Below are 17,238 nucleotides of genomic sequence, written 5' to 3'. Positions count from 1 at the left end.
CCACGAAGGGCAACAAAAAAACATACAACAGAAGGGATTCGCTGGTGGTCACCCACCCAACTACTAACCTCCCGGCGTGTGGTTTAAGTACGGCTGAGCGGACGGGAAGCCCTGTTTTCCACACCCTATGGTCGTATGTAGTAGATAAATTTATACTCTGTATTATATTCTGTCAAAGCAATCTTCGGACCAGCTAGAGTAGTCGCATTTCCATCGGATGGTTGTCGCTCTCCACTGGGAAGAATATGGCCCGCTTGTGTTCCAGGGATGGTCTTTCCGGCTGAGTCGCGAAATGTTGGCAATGGAGGCTATGTGAAGGAAAGTCACTTCTTACGCACTCGATGGAGCAATAGTATGTGCTTTTAAAGTGTCCGCATGGGCTTCCTAGTGTTGTGTTACTCATCGCACAGCAATCTTTTGATTCGAGATTATCGAGCGAGTGGTGTATTGGATCAGTAGTTTTGGCAAACCCCTGGCTTATGTCTGCGCCACATAGTCAGTAAGTCATCCCAGAGTGCGCCAAAATAGTATAATTGAGACTCACGTAATCAGGAATTTTCACAGTGCATTATTTGCTGATCCTTTGACTGCAGCAGATTTCTTCTCTCTGATGCCATTCTCGAATTGTTCTCTTTCCTCTCCAGGATTAGACATTATTGTTATAAAACGGTGCTGTTTAGTTTTCTAATTAAATCTGGACTTTTACAAGGCAATCAGTTGTCAATACGCCTGTCTGTTTATTTAAGCTTATTATGGTTGCGATGGTCTTGAAAAAATATATTAAAGGGGGCACAATATTCTCTGCATCGAAGCTCGAACAACCAAAGTTGAAAGACTATATAAAAGAGACACAACATTTTGCTGGCAATAGTAATTAAAGAGCTGCATAATAGGACCCGAAAAAGAAATCTTGTGCGTGATTGTTAATCACAAGAAACACTGTATGCTTTAGCCGGAAATACATAAAATAAACTTGTTTTATCAGTACCATTATAGTATCAACTGATTTGGAAAAAACAAATAGCACAGCAACCTTGTGCGAGGATTTTGATCTGTCAATCAGCTTGACAGCCAGGTGTCATTTGCCTTTCAGGCTCGATGGACAGACCGTAGGCTTTTCTGGATCAGGGTGATCACCCATAATGTCGATCAGAATATATATTTTACTCTAGGATCCTCAAAGCTTTTGATGTGACACCTTTAATCAAGGGTCCAGCATTCATCATCTTTCCAGGCTGAAAACGGTAAAAGGTCGGGGAAATCCATGACGTGATGAAAAGAGACTCGGGAGCAGGATGGGAAAAGGGACAGCTCGGCGTGGGGAATGCCATGCGTGAGAACGAGTACCGTCACATATACAGCGAATCATATGATCCAGTGCTAGAGAGAAAAGTTTTCGAAAGTTTAGGTAGGTATCGTGATCACATCCGTAATCCATCATTGCGGGGATGTTCGTACCGTTGTTTCTCGGGGGCAGAAACTCCACCCGATTCGCTACCAAGCCCGCCGCGCCAGAATGAATAGCAGGAAAACAAAGAATCTCCGCTATGTCCTCAAGAACTACTGTGCAGGTCAATTCGCATCTTGGTCCATGGAACCGTGAAGGTGTACATCTACCTAATCTAACCTCTCTCCTGTGCCCGAGGCCAGCAACCGACTATTCCCGTGAAATTGGAATAGCAGGGGAGGCAGTGCAAGGAGATACTACCGATTCACCTCGGAAGGTTGACCCTTAAGAAGTCGAGTGCCAGCCTCCGACCGTAGATGGCGAAATGCACTTCGTTTTGTTGTTAGAGGAAAAGTCCGAGAAATGATGAATCAAACCATGGATTATCCCGAGCCACTCGATCTCAACAAACTCGATGCTGTCAGCCTTCATGAGCTGTACCTTGCAGATGGTTTTTGAATTACTGAGCATGAGGGTTTAGACCTCAGGATGACATTCGCTCAGGCGTCGACTCAACACGTCCAACCCTGTTTGCGATCAAGGGAATAGTGTTTCATGTCAGTCAAATTCTGCTTTCGCCCCGGGGGGGGGGGATGTTATCATGGTATACCATTGCTCCCAATGGGCATAGAGTGCTCAAATAAGATTGATGTCATTCTATTATGCTCCAGAATATGAGGGAAAAGACCCGTCTTAGGCACTGGCTCAATCATCATTCCGCAAGCCGTCCTGCGCAGCCGAGTTCCATCACTTTGGGGAGCAAGAGCAAACCATCCTCAATGAATAGTTTGAGTTCTATTAGAAGCGATACAAAATTGTGGGGAAAGTGGCAGGAGATATCCCAACCAGCGAGAGTGGGCAGTCTAGCTGTCAGACTATGATACGAGATGACAATATCATTTGAGTGCTCTGAATCATTTGACTATGGTCCAACTTGGAATCTTTTTTCCGTAATCGATGCCATGCCCACCGGTGTCAGTCTGTATATAGTACAACATGTTAACGAAACTAAAGAAAACACATTCAGTCACTAAACAAGAGTGTTCAGTCGAAATCAAACTACCATATTGAGGCCAAAGCCTTTTCCAGTGGACGGACGCATTGGCCAAAGCGCATGTTTCGTGGTTATGCACTTTGGCAACGTGAATTAGGGCCGGGTGAGGTATCGGACTGCCAGGTTATTATCAAATGGAACCAGATTGTCGATATCAGTCGGTCCGACCGCGCAGGCCAGCCCAGTGCTTCTGTCAGTGTTGGGGAGATCGCCATCGGCACTGACGGCGGCTAATAGGCAATCCCTGTCAAACGATGGATTCTGATCGGGGACCCAGGCGAAAGGTCCGAATGTGTGCTGCTCGTCCCCACTGAGAGGACCGGCGAGGTTCTGAGTTCCCCGCACATCGAAGTGAGAGGGCCACAGGGTGGCCGTGGGGCTGTTCGACTGATACAGGGTTACTCTCACATTATTTGCAGGTCCGGTACCGCGGGTTTTGACTATCACGTAGATGAAGTTTTGCTCTCCAGGTCTAGGAGACTGGTTGACCCGCCCGCCGTCTGCCGCTTGGCGGTTCCAGATGCCGGGAGTATTATCAGAAAGGAGAGTGTAGTCGTACTCTCCGTTTCGGCCGTCGTCGATGTACACATCAACTGCGGGCGGGAGCCCTTCGGACATGATTGGGCGGGGCGTGTCTGGCAGTTGGTACAAGCCTTGTTTCTCGAACGCCCAGCGGATGACCTTTCGGACAGCACCACCAGGATGCCCCAAAACCGTGCGGTCATCTGCAGCTATCATGGCTGAGACATACTGATCGGGCATCGGCATCCTGGTGTTTATGCCTGCGATGCCACCTAGGATGAGATACAACGTGTACCTCGACGCCCAGATTTGTCGATTGATATCACCAATCGCGTCTCCTCCAATGGCGCCGTAGAGTCGGAAGAGTGTCGTCGACAAGACCTGCTCGCGTTGATAATACGACCAGTCGTCTTCAATATACCGGGGACCATCCCATGCCCAACCATCAGTGACTTTACGATCGTGGCGGCGACGAACTACGGTGCTCCACGGGAACGTATCAAATCGGTCCTGGGCATCACTTCCCGGGTCCGAGTATATGGCGGCGAGCGAGTCACCCGGGCTGTGAGCGAACCCAAAGCCGGGCCAATGGATTGCATCCCAAAGAAGTGCATGGCCAAACTCGTGCGCTGCGACGCGGAAGTCTGCAGCTATGCCCACTCTCGAATTGGGGTCCGCCCGGCCGAAGATGAAGCCTCCGGATCCGGTACCAGTCGCATTACCTGGAGCTTGCGCGTTGACCGCATCCTTAAATCCACGATGATCGACCGGCACGGGAAGTTTCGTATCATCGAAAAAGTCTTTCACCGAGAAGCCCAGCTCACCGAGAAGCCTGAAAAGCTTGGTGATATGATAGTATGCACTGACGGCGGCAAAGGTATCTGATTCCACGCTGTCCTTGAACTCGCCTGTAGTCGTGGTGGGTGGCACTTTAATGGGTAAGCTGAAATCCTCGATTGCTGCGAATCGGCCTTTGAGACTCTGAGGAGACGAGGTCATAGTATCAGGAAGGAGCACTCTGTCGCGTAGAAGATTTAAATCGACCACATTGCCCGCTGGCAGGGGACCTCTGTGCCCCAGCTTTGTCACGGGGTCCCTGGAGAAAACCCAGCCTGTCAGGCCGGCCGTGAGTGCCTGCAGGTAGATGATTGATCCTGTCTCGACTTCGACAAAGGCTCTCCAGTTGAGCTTGCCATAACCCGAGACAGGCAGCGAGAAGAGGACCTCCCGGACCACATAGTACTTGCCATCCTCAATCTTTTCAGGTACCTCTTCGAAGGCTAGGATCGGTGGAGAATCGCCTGCCTGCTCCTGCCTGCCCTCCGCACTGTAGCGGTAGACAAGAATGCGCTGCTTCTCCTTTTTCTGCTCTTCTGTCTTCTGCTTGAATTCTTTTGAGAAGCTGATGCCATCCCCTCCGACTGGGACGTGAAGCGATGCAGCAATATCATCCTCCGTGACACTATTCTGGAGAAACTTGGCATCGTCCGGGGGCAGCCTTGGTCCCGAGGCATCGGTGTGCAGGGTACTGCTGGAGTTGATGACCCGGTTGTCCCCATCACGCACAGTGACACTGAGCTGCGCACCCCACACGGGCCAATCCTTGAAGGTCTGCTGGTAGATCACTGCTCTGCTTCTGAAGCGGGGCCTTTCTTGCTCAAACTTCAGATCAAAATCAGGGGCGGTCAGGCTGTTCACATCGGAGTTTATTTTGTACTCGCTCGCCACCTCCTTGAGGTATTGCTCTGCCACGCTTTGCGGGGTGGAGAGCGCCGCGACAGCTTGGCCCTCAGACTTGGGAGACCAAGGCTGCTGTGCGTGATCAACACTCTGTAGTGCTCCGCCAGGAGTGCGTGCAACTTCTACTTCTGGGATTTCGTCAAACAGCATGATTATTATAAGATTTTGTCTGCAGATATTCTGTCATCATATGATGTGAGAGCTTTCTAAAGAGATAAATAGCAGGAAAGCAGGATGATCGTGTGACTTTATAGCCATTGTTGATGATAATTGTGCGATGCAGAACAGCGCCAGTCCATGACGTTCAAGACCACTGCTATCGCTGTCTAGACAGGTCTGGAGCGGTCTCAAATGCGTGCTTTAGGGTACACAGACCACCTGGGGACATAGCTCTCGTGAACGCCGATCATGGAGACAAAGGCTTCGTCTCCTAGGATGATCATTGAGACACGAGCCAAGGCTTTGTATAATCCAACCGAAGGCCACAATTATTTGATACGAGAGCTTCCGTTTTCAGGCAACTCATTGTTGCACTTTATATGATAGGAGAGCATAAATATCCACGAGCCAGAGGTGAAGTGGAAGCACGACATGCGCGTTCCAGCTGGTTCCATCAGAGCAAGATGAAGATGGAAGGTGATTTGGCGCCACATCCAGAGCTCGAGTAGCTCCACAAGGTAGGTACCGTTGACCCAGCATGTGAGAATGCCAAATCTATAAATTGGAAGGAACTTGAGTTTAGTACGAAGTTTGGTGAGTGGGTCACTTGCACAACCCGACTTTCGCATCATTTCAGTACGGCGCAAACCCCTCTATATGTCTTAGGTCGAATCCGATTACTCCATTACGAGAGCTCATCGCTCCATTCGAGGTTTTTCAAACCAAGTTTTTCGAAACCTGAATTTGATGAAAGCCAATTTGACGTTCGGTTTCATTGATGATCAGATTCATATGACAGTCCCGAGAGTTCATGCGGTTCAAGTTTCAATAACCCTCACTAGTTGAGTGTGGACACACTTGCCATCGAAAAGACGCCTGAGTTCATACCACCTGTCAAGATGTTTTCTTTAACAGAATTTTCACTTTCTGGTACGACCTCCAACGAGAGCGTCCCATTCCCGCCTCTCACCAACTCAAAGCTTCTCCATTGCCCTAAACCAATCTGGATGCCAGGTGCGAGGGTCCTGATAATCCCGTCATGAGTTACTACCACGATATCAGTTCTGTCGGGATCAAAACCCCTGTGCAGATCCGTCTGCATCTGCTCCAACCGTCCCAAGATCTCTTGTCTGAGCTCCGCGGATGGCTGATTATGTCCAGGGCTGTTAAACCACGTTGGATTGAGCTGCTGGAGCTGATCCAGAGCTGGGAACTGCAACATCAGCTCGCTTACTGAGGAGCCGGTGTTGCAAGGCGGGCCGCTGAACTCCCGCAGCCTTGGGTCGAGCATCAACATCAGTCCGGACTTAGCACCCACGCCTGTATTGGCAGGATATTGGACTGGATTCAAGATCTGCCGGAATGCGGTTAAGGAAGTCTGTATCGACCTGCGCAGTGGGCTGGACATGATTGTGCCAACGCGGTCAGAGTACCTGTAGATGAGCTTCTGGCCTAGTAGGTCGGCTTCGTTGAACCCTCGTTCGCTAAGAGGGGCGTCGTGGATTTCGTAATCCTGGCGCAAATTGTGAAGGCCTTCCGCATGGCGGACTAGATGAATAAGGCCTGGCATTGGAAGAGAAGGGTGCGCTAGGAGCCTAGAACTATTGTGCTTCGACGTATCAGCTTGAAAAATGATCGATTGATGCTGAGCGGACTATGTGGGGTACCTAATTCGTATTGCACATCCTATCCTCTTTATACTTTCTCAAGGCTCCCTAGATTACATTCTCGCCGTGAGAATACCGTCCGTACATCTCTGCCTTCATATTGAGCTTTTTTCTATTCAACCCTTGGCTACGTTTGTTGCTAGGTGAGTAACCCTGCCTCCTCAATGCTGTCACCTTGGCAGTCGTATCTTGTAACTCGTACCGTGGGAGGTGTATGCCAAGCCCATACGAGGTTGATATGACACGGGAAGACGATCTCGGAAGCTTGACCCTAAAAAATAATGTCCGCAAACGGGCGCATTTCTTCTTTGTCCGCCTTGCCGACCCAAGCATCCATCTCGTCGGCGCAGGAGCAGAGATTTTGCGAACGGTACGAGAAGATGGCGTGCAAACTACGCCAAGCCTCGCATGGTAAATTGCTCCGAGTTGTTTACGGGTTTTTTGCTGTTTGTGATACGGCTTCCTTTGTCTAAGAATTGTCGAACCTCAGTACTTATACTATTGCCATGGAATTATGTTCTTGGCATGTCACGCAACGAATATCGACCCTACAGTAGATGCTCTAAAATAGCAGGTTCCTCATATTGATTACAGCAAAGAAACCTAGGGTAACAAATCCCCCACTCTGCGCAGGCGCGTCAACGATGCAGATAGGAAATGCTAGCCTATCAGCAGTAGAAGCGAACGGATTTACGGAGATCGCGAGATGGCCGTATGCATAACTGAGCTATGTGATTACATGCTTTGTATCGGATCTCTCGCTTTCCAATCCCACAGAATGTTCAAGTGGGCGCACCTACGCTATTGTTATATCGCTCTCCAAGGTACCGGACCAGATGACTCATGACGTCATATCGGTCGACAGGCCTATCGCAGCACAGCAGATCGATCATTGTACAACAATAAGTGTAAGAGGCATCCTGATAAGCACGAAGATTGACTAGGCACCCGTATGATCATCTCCAGTGTTCGATTTGGTCATTTCCTTTTGGTGAGTTTTGATTAATCCACAGGGCAACTTATCCGCGGTAGATAAGCAGCTGATTGCCCCAACGGTCGCCCTGCGATTTTACCTCGGCTCAACCTGAGCTACCCCAGAATCCAACCACATTTTAATTTACCCCCTCATTCCTTCCTCCTTCTTCAACTTCAACTTCCCATCCACCGTTGCCCACCATACAATTGAACCACCATGTCACCGCAACCCTACCCCTACAAACACTTCAACATCACCTTCCCACCGGACCACGAATATGTCGCCCACGTGGAGATCAACCGTCCTTCCAAGTTAAATGCCTTCATCGAAGCGTGCGCGCCCTTCCTTTCCCTCTTTCCCCTTCCCCCCGTTTCTTCCAACCTTGCAATCCACAATACTAACAGTCAAGACAAATAGAATGTGGCTCGAGCTTTCGGACATTTTCACCCGCCTCTCCACCGACCCCACCGTCCGCGCCATCATCCTAACCGGCGCGGGCCCCAAAGCCTTCACCGCAGGCCTCGACGTCCACGCCGCCTCGGAAGGCACCCTCTCTCCCGAATCAGCACAAATAGACCCCGCCCGCAAAGCGACCCACCTCCGGCGCCACATTCTCGAATTCCAGCACTGCATCTCCACGGTCGAGAAATGCGAGAAACCCGTCATCGTGGCGATGCACGGCTTCTCGCTGGGGCTGGCCATCGACCTCAGCGTCGCGGCGGACGTGCGCGTCTGCACGGAGGACGTGCGCTTCGCCGTCAAGGAGGTGGATATCGGGTTGGCCGCGGATATCGGGACGTTGAGTCGTTTGCCTAAAGTAGTGGGGTCGTTTGGGTGGGTGAAGGAGGTGAGTTTGACGGCGCGGGAGTTTGGGGCGGATGAGGCGCTGCGCGTGGGGTTTGTAACGCATGTCTTTAAGGATAAGGAGGCGGCGGTGGAGGGGGCGTTGGGGTTAGCGAGTCGTATGGCGGGGAAGAGTCCTGTTGCTGTGCAGGGGACGAAGGAGTTGTTGAATTGGTCAAGGGATCGGAGGGTTGAGGATGGTAGGTTTTCTCTTCTTGGGGGCTGGTTCTGGTGGCGAGGGGGAGGGGGATGGGGAGGGTGACGAATATAATACTAATCTGGTGATAGGGCTGCGGTATACGGCGGTTTGGAATAGTGCAGCGCTGCAGACGAAGGATGTTGAGGCGGCGCTGTTGTCGGGGATTCAGAAGCGGAAGCCAACTTTTGAGAAATTGTAGCTCGTTGTTCCTTTCACATGAGGTGCGCTCAGGGTGTATATTAGATTCTGGTACTGCTGGCTTAGTACAACTTAGAACCTGACCGTATGGGTTGCTTTTGCAAAAAGAAGGTATTGCCAACGACCCAATTTTCGGGAGAGAAAGCTTCCTGTATGGCCTGGGGCTCATAATTAGGATCGAACTAAGGGTTGGAAACCTTTACTGATGTCCAACAGTCGGTCTGGTCTATCGTGATACATCCAAACTGCTGACGCGGGTATATAGCGATCGTGTATCAGATGTCGAGCATGATAGTCATCATGGCTATACAATGTAGCCAGTCTCAGATGGGCGAAGCCTGTATTACACTACGCAGTTGGAGACCGCTAATGCACGACATGCTTTACTATTCTTGGCGTCCAGAAAATCGAATGCAATTATGTTGATGAGAGAGGAGGATGCCTGTGCGCGAATTGAGGCACAGAGAATACCAAGCGTTTGACGCATTCATGACCTCTACCTCAAGACCTAAATCAGCAAAGCACTCTCCCAGACGCAATCACAATCCTAACCACATGAACCTCACGAAGAAGTCAATTACCGTATGTCAAACGCCCTTGCTACTCCCAGACACAAACTGACTCGCCAGAGCGGGCCTACACGGAGGGATGTGACTAGTTCATCTTCATGAGGACCGTCCCCAGCTCCAGCCGTGCCTGACAGGTCTCACATGGCAGTCTAGATCCTGCGAGGTGGATACTGGAATACTGTTCTGAAGAGACCCAGGTAGGAGGAGGCTGAAACGCTTGGTCCCACCCAGCCCAGCCGCCAGGCTGTCGTGGCGGCAACAAGGTTTCAGAGTCAAAACATCTGGTGATTTTCGGGTACCGAAAGTCTACATTAGAGGAAATAGTCCTGAGTCACAGCTACGTGCGATTTAGAAAATGTGTCACGGAGCTTGTGGAAGATAGAGCAGCGGGAACTTATTGTTAACTACTGTTGCTTGCCTTAAGTCCTGAGCAGTGCCGGGTTGGGGGAAAACAGTCTCTATTTGTGTAGAGCTGTTGGGAATCTTAAGTTCTTGGCATAGTCAGAATCATTCCGAGAAGGACAAATGTAAACCCCTGGCTATGTGACTCTGCAAAAGCTGGGACACGTCATTTCCGGCACCATCAGCACGGGAATTGGTCGTCTGCCAAGGACTACTAACCGATACCACCCCAATAAATGTCCGATCAGGACGGCTTGAGGAACATGAAGGAACCCTAGCTATTCTCTTTGTCTGCGAGGAACTTATGCAGACAGACTGTACTCTCTGCTAAAAAGTAAACATACACCACGACACACTCCCTGCCCAACAAATGATAAATTATGCTAGGAGTGGTAACGACTAGATCTTGAAGTTCCGACATGGAAACGCGAACAGAAGAACAGCTGGTCAGAAAAATGCTACTAATTCGCTTACATTTTTTTTATTGGCATTCAGCACAGCCCAAGCTAAAGGCCATGTTAGGAGATACTTCGAAAAGCATGGAGGGCTTAGTGCAGTCCGGTGGAGAAAATAATGATTACCTTAATGGCTTAAAAGGTTTTAGCTTGGCCACAGCCTCGGGTAGCATCACAAGATCGATTAATTTCCGCAAGCGGGTACTTTCAGAACCAGTTTAAATATACCGTAAACGAGCTCTATACTATAGTTCTTCTGTCTCCGCAACCCATTGGCTACCCCTTTACAGCTAAGGATCATAATGATCTCAAATCACTGCCGACGTCGGATATCATTTTCGTTGTCTCTAGAATGTGGTATGCCATGGAAGAATACATATTCATGATTCATGATCACGAAAATACGAGGGCAAGGCCAGATGATGCACTCGCAAATCTTGCTCTGACGGTGCAGTATCTTATATAAGTATGCATTCTTCATCGCCTTTGCTCTTTCATCCTAAGTTTATCTATACAAGTTCACCCCTTCGTCACCATATCTTTATTAAGTATCCCACAGATACTCTTGTCTTAGCATTGATAAATCCTCCTCATGGCAGATGATAATATTGTTCCCAATGCTACTATTGGCGAGGGAGGTGGGCCGCGTTTCCGAGCATCTGAACCCAATGACCAGGTGAAACGAATTGAGATATGGCATGGCAACTTTGAAACAGAGGACAATGATGTTATAAGGGGGATCCGTGTCGAGTGGAAGCAGGCCCACCCCCGGTTTTGGGGAGTCGAGCAGGGTATCGGGGAAGAAATAATACTCAACCCACCAGATGAGAGAATCACCCATTTCATAATAGCTGGGGGAGCTTTCATCGACAGGATTGAGATTATGACCAACAAGAAGCCTATTGAACGGATTGGTGGCCCGGGCGGTATATCCCATGAGATTGATGTTGGAAGTGGTTATCTCAGTGGATTCTTTGGCACAGGCGATGCTGTTATCCACAGTCTATCTCCTCTTATGTTCAAGTTCTCTAACCCTCCCCCAAATTTAGCCCCGAACCAGACTTATGGAGGGGGTGGTGGCAGCCCATTTTGGGCCTGCAGAATCGATGGCGGTTATACACTCAAAACCCTTCGTGCATGGCAAGGTGTATACGACGGTAGTTTTGTCGTGACCGGCATCAAAATTGATTGGAGCGATGGAACATCGACTCGACAGTTTGGAAGGTCATCGGGGCAAGAAATCCCTTTCGATTTCGAAGACGACGAAACAATCGTGTCTATGAAAATCCGCTCTGGAAAATATTTAGACTACATTTACATCAAAACCAGCAGCAGGGGTCATGTTTTAAATTGTGGCGGAGGTGGTGGTGATGAGCATACGATATCTGTTGGAAATGGTCAGCTTGTCGGTCTTCAAGGTTCATCTGGTGAAACTCTTGACAGCCTTGGCCCAATCTTCATTTTATGAGGCAACCGGATCTGAGTCAAAATCCTCCTCAAAAGTTGTGTTCAAAAAAGTTTGAATTTTATCCGTCTAAAAATTGGATTCTATAAATCATCAACACTTTCTCCGATAGCCCTAACATGGTATACTCATCAATGGTATCCAGGGGTTATACGGCAAAAATGTCGAGTCCTTGGCTTCTTGATGAAGACTTTATAGCTTGTCGGATTAGGCGAGCTCAGTTCTGGCTCCTTAGGTTGATAGAACTTGCATTGAATTGAATTGATAGGCACCAGATCATGATAGAATGTACCAATGGTTGATAAGCAAGGAGAGAATTCACCGAAGAATCACCACACGAGTAAAAAAATGTGGCTTGCAGCCTTGAACCCAAGTTCATAATGGTACTGGAACAGCGAGTATCATTTCTAGGCTCGATTCACTTATGATGCTGCATGGTAGAATTCCTGAGATAGGGGACAGTACAGTATCACATTCCATACCTTGAGAGCAATATTTAGCACATTAACAGTATTGCTGACGTACCAACATCGGCTTGTTAGGAGTAGGTATACCCAATAACAGGATGTATTATGGAGCCGGTAAGGGAGAGAAGGAAAGATACGAGAGAAAGGAAACTCCATCTTTTAGATGGTGAATGGGCCCGATGCGATCTGAATGACTGCTGACATTAGTACACCGAGCATAGCCATAGTGTACTTCCAACTAGCTAATTCCTCCTTAGATACTACGGAAGCTCTGGGGTAAGACACATCACCATTGTACCGTTGTAGTACTCACTTGTAACCTGTTTTCGACTAACTTCTGACTCCACACCTTGTTTCAGGTTTATAGTATTTTATTCTATTCTGATCAATATTGGAGAAGGAAAACCACCGCGCTTGACGCTCAACACCACCAAAGTAAGATCCACCATCTGTACCCCGCTCCTCCACTCCGTCACGCCTCCCAAACTAACAAACTAACGCATCTCATTTCCCGCCCCGCTAAACCCAGATCGAAACGGAACTACACCCTTTGACATCGACCCTGTCACCCTGCCAATATCCACTCTACATCTCATCCTGCAGAACTCCAGCTCCTTTCATCACGTCATATCCACCCTCACAGGTGGGAAAAATCCCCCAGAATACACTCTGCACTCCGCACGGTCCGCTCCCCCCTTGGTCGCCCGCTTCCGTAGACCCGAAGATATAGCACTTTGTACCCTTGAACCCTGTCGATCGGCGGGCTTGTTTGCGCTTCCGTCTCCACTCGATGACCTGATTCCTTGATGAGAGGATACTGGAGTCCACGAGGGGAGTAAGTATCCGAGCATCGGGATCAAACACCCCGAACCTACATGTCGGAAGGGAGCGTTTTGGGAGTATTCCCCCGAGCTGCAATCTGCGTGCAGAATGCCAAGGTTGGAGTGCATCTACCCCATACTGAACCTGAGACTGGGGGTGTTTGACATGCTGATTCTGGTCCGATGGCCGAGGTCGGTGGGAAAAAGAGGAAGAGAGGGAATTGTCCGTGTGGGATGGGTTGAATGGGATTTTCCACGTATTGGTCTGGAGGTTGGGGGTATATAAGGGAGGTTGGCACTCGGTTGTATGAGTTCAAACCATCATTCACACTGTTCACAAGAAAAGATTGACAGCCTAGAACATCGCCACAATGAAGACCGCCGCTCTCGCACCGCTCTTCTTCCTCCCCTCTACCCTCGCCACGACGGTCTATCTGGCGGGTGACTCGACCATGGCCAAGAATGGAGGCGGGTCGGGAACCAACGGTATGTGTAGGACATCCCTCTCTTAACAGCCCTGCTGATCGACATCAGGCTGGGGCGAGTACCTCGCCAGCTACCTCTCCGCGACGGTGGTCAACGACGCGATCGCCGGCCGCAGCGCGCGCTCGTACACGCGCGAGGGTCGGTTCGAGAACATCGCCGAGGTGGTGACGGCGGGCGACTACGTGATCGTCGAGTTCGGCCACAACGACGGCGGCTCGCTGTCCACGGACAACGGCCGCACCGACTGCTCCGGCACCGGGGCGGAGGTCTGCTACAGCGTCTACGACGGGGTCAACGAGACCATCCTCACCTTCCCCGCCTACCTGGAGAACGCCGCCAAGCTGTTCACCGCCAAGGGCGCCAACGTCATCCTCAGCAGCCAGACCCCCAATAACCCCTGGGAGACCGGCACCTTCGTCGACTCCCCCACGCGCTTCGTTGAGTACGCCGAGCTGGCCGCCGAGGTCGCCGGCGTCGAGTACGTCGACCACTGGTCCTACGTGGACAGCATCTATGAGACCTTGGGCAATGCCACCGTCAACTCGTATTTCCCCATCGATCACACCCACACCAGTCCTGCGGGCGCGGAGGTCGTGGCTGAGGCGTTCTTGAAGGCGGTGGTTTGCACGGGTACGTCGTTGAAGAGTGTGTTGACAACGACGAGCTTTGAGGGGACGTGTTTGTGATTGAGCAGATGGGAAGACAAAGGAGTGGACGGATAAGGATAGGAGTTATTATGTATAGTGGTAGTTTGTGCATTGCAAATGGTATCTGAACTGATTCGCTTATGTTCATAATCGAGAATTGGACATATCTATGTTCGGGTTTGAGGCTTCTCTAATATCTCCTCCAGCGTGGCTTTCACTATTCCACGCTTCTCAACTCGGGTGTAATATTGCACCAGGTTCGGATAGTGGGTGCTTGATAATTGCCCGGCTGCCTGAATCTCCCAAAGAACGGGCCAGAGAGAACAGTCGTCAATTCCAAAGGAGGCACCACTTGCGAACGGCTGTGTCTGGAATGCTGCTTCCCACCTACCCAGAGATTCGACGCTCCCCGATCGGTCCATCCGATTGCGCCAGTGGGCTAGGAGTTGGTCAATCTCGACCAGGAGGCTCCCTCCGCGCAAAGCTTCTACGCCCGGGTGCACGAGCCCCGTGGCGTGAGTGGCAAAATATGCCAGGATGTTGGAATCGCTAGCAATCTCAGTTCCATTACCATCAATGTAAAGCGGCAGCTTCATAGTCTCAGCGCCCGTGGCGGTGGTCGCATCGAAGCGAAGTCCGTTCTCGCCCAGACACAAACGCACCCGAAGATTAGCCACGGGGTCCGGCCCGACCACAAGCTTGGCGGTCGTAGCCGTGACAAAGTTGACAACGTCGAAGCCCGCGCCGTAGACCCCGTCCCAGTCAAATTCGGTCGCGTGGTTTTCCTGCCCGAACGCCCGAATCAAGCGCTCGGTTTCCGCTGGATGCCCGTGGATCACTGCATGGGCACGATCCTGAGTTTTGGAGACTGCACCCTGGCCCCAGATTGCGTTTCCGGTTGAGTTGAGATAGGTGCCAATATGTCTGAAAGTCAGCGAGATCCGCTGTCCGGCATACGCTCGCTCCTCGGGGGACTTCTCATCCATGGCCCGCTTATCGGGGCGAATGCCGTGCAACCACCGCATATTCGTCTTCTCCCCAAGGATGAACAGCGATTCGTGTGGCATAGGAATGCGTTGCGTCACGCGACCGCTCTCAGCGCCAGCCGACTCTTTCCCCTTGGTTCGCAGCACCATCACGCGTTGAGCACCAAGACTGACATTGCATATGAATGAGTCCCGCACAATGTCCAGAGTTTTGTCCGAATGCTCCGAGATCCGGTCTTGTCCGTCGCGATAGAGTTGGATAAGTGCATGATTAAGTGGATGGCCCAGGATACGCTCAACCACGACCCGTACCTTGTCCACCGTAGGAGTGAACGGTTGCAGTGGCGGCGACTCGTCCGCTGGGTGACGGTAGATCGGAATTGATCCATCATTCAGCGCACGCCCCTGCACCGCCACCATCCGCGGGACCTGCCCAGAAAGATGATACATCTTCTGCCAAGCCACCTCATCCCGGATCTTCTCAAAGGCTTTCTCTGGCAACTCCAAATCGTATAAGATCCTGGAGTCGCCCTCCCCGATTACATCGCCCGGCTTGTAAACATCGCGTTTCTTCAATTTCTCGCTTCGCCGCGGGTCTCTGCGCGCACCCGACTCGCCCTTGGCGTCCGGTCTCTTTGTGCGACGGACACGTGTACGGGCCTTGACTACGCCAGGATCCGTAGATTGTGCCTCCGAGGCATTTCGCACTCGTGCGCGGGCGATATTAGCTAGCTCCTGCAGGCTCTGGTTGTCGTGATCGGAGAACTCCGCCATGAGATCTTCAATCCTGCGGCGCCGGCCGCTGCCCACTAAAGCTTCTGGGCTCTCATCCCTGGCTGCCGATCGGAATTTGGACCCGAACCCCAGTCCATCCATGACCCCTTCGATTTCAGCACGATTTCCTGCTCGTAACGGACGGGGATTGCTACTTCTGGCGATCGCGTCGGTCTCCTCCCAATCCAGCTCCTCCAGCAGCTCCTGCGTGGTGATCCCGCTGGCGCCGAAGATGTCCGCCATACGACGCATCGCCTCCTCGTGGCGGGGGAAGCTGCGGTACCCAAGACAGTCCTCGACCAGAGTGACTGAAAAGCCATGTCGCACGGCGTCGAGAGCGGTGGCGTAGACGGATACATTAGATAGCGACCCGCAGAGGTAGAGCTCGGTGATAAACCGGGTCCGGAAGGAGAGGATGAGATTGTGGTCGCTGAGCGCGGAATACCCGGATTTGACGATCAGGGTATCTGATTCTGAGTCGATGGCCGCGAAAACGGGTGCGGGGAATTGCGCTCCTGGTGTTTGTGGCACACAGCACCGCGGTGTCTTGGCTGAAAGGAAAGCCTCCTCATCGATGGTGTGGCCATCGTCCATCTTCCGGTCGCCAACTACAGATTCATCCTCTGGCGTACGGTTAGCTCGCGCGTCGAGGTCCTGTCGACTGAGCACTACGAGGTCTTGGCCGTCCGATGAGCTGATCAGAGGTTGCGGGGACTGGTAGTAGGAGCGCACCCATATCACGTCCCCATTCCGGCGAAAGGCGCTGGCGAGTTGAGCGATGTTCTCTAGAAAGTCGGCAGTATTGGGGACATGTAGGGCTCCATTCGATCGCACAAAGTCATTCTGGAGATCTAGGAGGAGAAGAGCTTTGCGGGTTTGGATGGTGGGCAGATTGCCGAACTGGGGGATGAAACTCATTGTAGGAACATGATCAGGAGGTAGAGGGGGATTATCGCAAAACAGATCGATAAGAATATAGCTGGAAAGAGCAGGGTTGAAGAAATACGAATCTTGGGTCAGAGGCGGGGATAGTAGAAGGTGGGGTTGAAAATGGTGATAATACGGTAGAGAGTGGAGGAATGAATGTTAGGAAGAGAAGATGCGGAACGGTAGAGAGTGGAGGAATGAATGTTAGGAAGAGAAGATGCGGAGAGGGAAATCCACGGGCGGAGAGTCCCGTCGACACCTGGCTGCTGAGGCAATAACCAGGAATACTTTTCCGATGTGTCGGCCGAATAGAGAAGCGGTGTAAGCCAAACAAACAACAAACAGCAATCGTCAAACAGACCAAACAAGACGCACGAGTCAAATACACTCAACAAGACAAACTCAACAAACATAACAAACACCAGCATGTCCCC

At 51.0% G+C, this 17,238-nt stretch overlaps 6 protein-coding genes across 6 annotated transcripts; 3 read left to right on the top strand and 3 right to left on the bottom strand.

Moving 5' to 3' along the window:
• Positions 1-2,594: 2,594 nt before the first annotated feature.
• ASPACDRAFT_44622 (uncharacterized protein) lies at positions 2,595-4,913 on the bottom strand (the record flags this gene model as incomplete). Its single annotated transcript, XM_020201452.1, has 1 exon — positions 2,595-4,913. One exon carries the CDS (start codon positions 4,911-4,913, stop codon positions 2,595-2,597), a length of 2,319 nt encoding a protein of 772 aa, XP_020055333.1.
• An 847-nt stretch (positions 4,914-5,760) lies between these two features.
• ASPACDRAFT_44621 (phosphoglycerate mutase family protein) lies at positions 5,761-6,492 on the bottom strand (the record flags this gene model as incomplete). The annotated part of the gene is made up of 1 exon (XM_020201451.1): positions 5,761-6,492. One exon carries the CDS (start codon positions 6,490-6,492, stop codon positions 5,761-5,763), a length of 732 nt encoding a protein of 243 aa, XP_020055332.1.
• Positions 6,493-7,709: 1,217 nt separating this feature from the next.
• Positions 7,710-8,989, top strand: ASPACDRAFT_121765 (enoyl-CoA hydratase/isomerase family protein). Its single transcript, XM_020196469.1, has 3 exons — positions 7,710-7,897; positions 7,983-8,608; positions 8,697-8,989. The coding sequence occupies exons 1-3, from the start codon at positions 7,782-7,784 to the stop codon at positions 8,804-8,806; spliced, it is 852 nt and encodes a 283-aa protein (XP_020055331.1). The 5' UTR covers positions 7,710-7,781; the 3' UTR covers positions 8,807-8,989.
• Positions 8,990-10,823: 1,834 nt separating this feature from the next.
• ASPACDRAFT_61664 (uncharacterized protein) lies at positions 10,824-11,699 on the top strand (the record flags this gene model as incomplete). The annotated part of the gene is made up of 1 exon (XM_020203683.1): positions 10,824-11,699. The coding sequence occupies one exon, from the start codon at positions 10,824-10,826 to the stop codon at positions 11,697-11,699; it is 876 nt and encodes a 291-aa protein (XP_020055330.1).
• Positions 11,700-13,355: 1,656 nt separating this feature from the next.
• On the top strand, positions 13,356-14,156 carry ASPACDRAFT_53138 (rhamnogalacturonan acetylesterase RgaE; the record flags this gene model as incomplete). The annotated part of the gene is made up of 2 exons (XM_020202699.1): positions 13,356-13,470; positions 13,519-14,156. The coding sequence occupies 2 exons, from the start codon at positions 13,356-13,358 to the stop codon at positions 14,154-14,156; spliced, it is 753 nt and encodes a 250-aa protein (XP_020055329.1).
• A 67-nt stretch (positions 14,157-14,223) lies between these two features.
• On the bottom strand, positions 14,224-16,572 carry ASPACDRAFT_79699 (isochorismatase family protein family). Its single transcript, XM_020205477.1, has one exon. The coding sequence runs from the start codon at positions 16,469-16,471 to the stop codon at positions 14,285-14,287; it is 2,187 nt and encodes a 728-aa protein (XP_020055328.1). The 5' UTR covers positions 16,472-16,572; the 3' UTR covers positions 14,224-14,284.
• Between the last annotated feature and the right edge of the window lie 666 nt (positions 16,573-17,238).

This window comes from Aspergillus aculeatus (assembly GCF_001890905.1).
Source record: "Aspergillus aculeatus ATCC 16872 unplaced genomic scaffold ASPACscaffold_10, whole genome shotgun sequence".
Classification (NCBI taxonomy): Eukaryota; Fungi; Ascomycota; class Eurotiomycetes; order Eurotiales; family Aspergillaceae; genus Aspergillus; species Aspergillus aculeatus.
The sequence above is the reverse complement of the archived record's forward strand: the minus strand, read 5'-3'. Positions and strand labels throughout refer to the sequence as shown.

What these genes read in the sequence shown, in the direction of transcription:
- ASPACDRAFT_121765 (XM_020196469.1), top strand. Translation starts at nt 7,782, where the DNA reads ATGTCACCGCAACCCTACCCCTACAAACACTTCAACATCACCTTCCCA. An exon ending in TTAAATGCCTTCATCGAAGC is followed by an intron (nt 7,898 to 7,982) that starts GTGCGCGCCCTT and finishes CAAGACAAATAG; the next exon opens with AATGTGGCTCGAGCTTTCGG. An exon ending in GGATCGGAGGGTTGAGGATG is followed by an intron (nt 8,609 to 8,696) that starts GTAGGTTTTCTC and finishes ATCTGGTGATAG; the next exon opens with GGCTGCGGTATACGGCGGTT.
- ASPACDRAFT_79699 (XM_020205477.1), bottom strand. Translation starts at nt 16,471, where the DNA reads ATGGACGATGGCCACACCATCGATGAGGAGGCTTTCCTTTCAGCCAAG.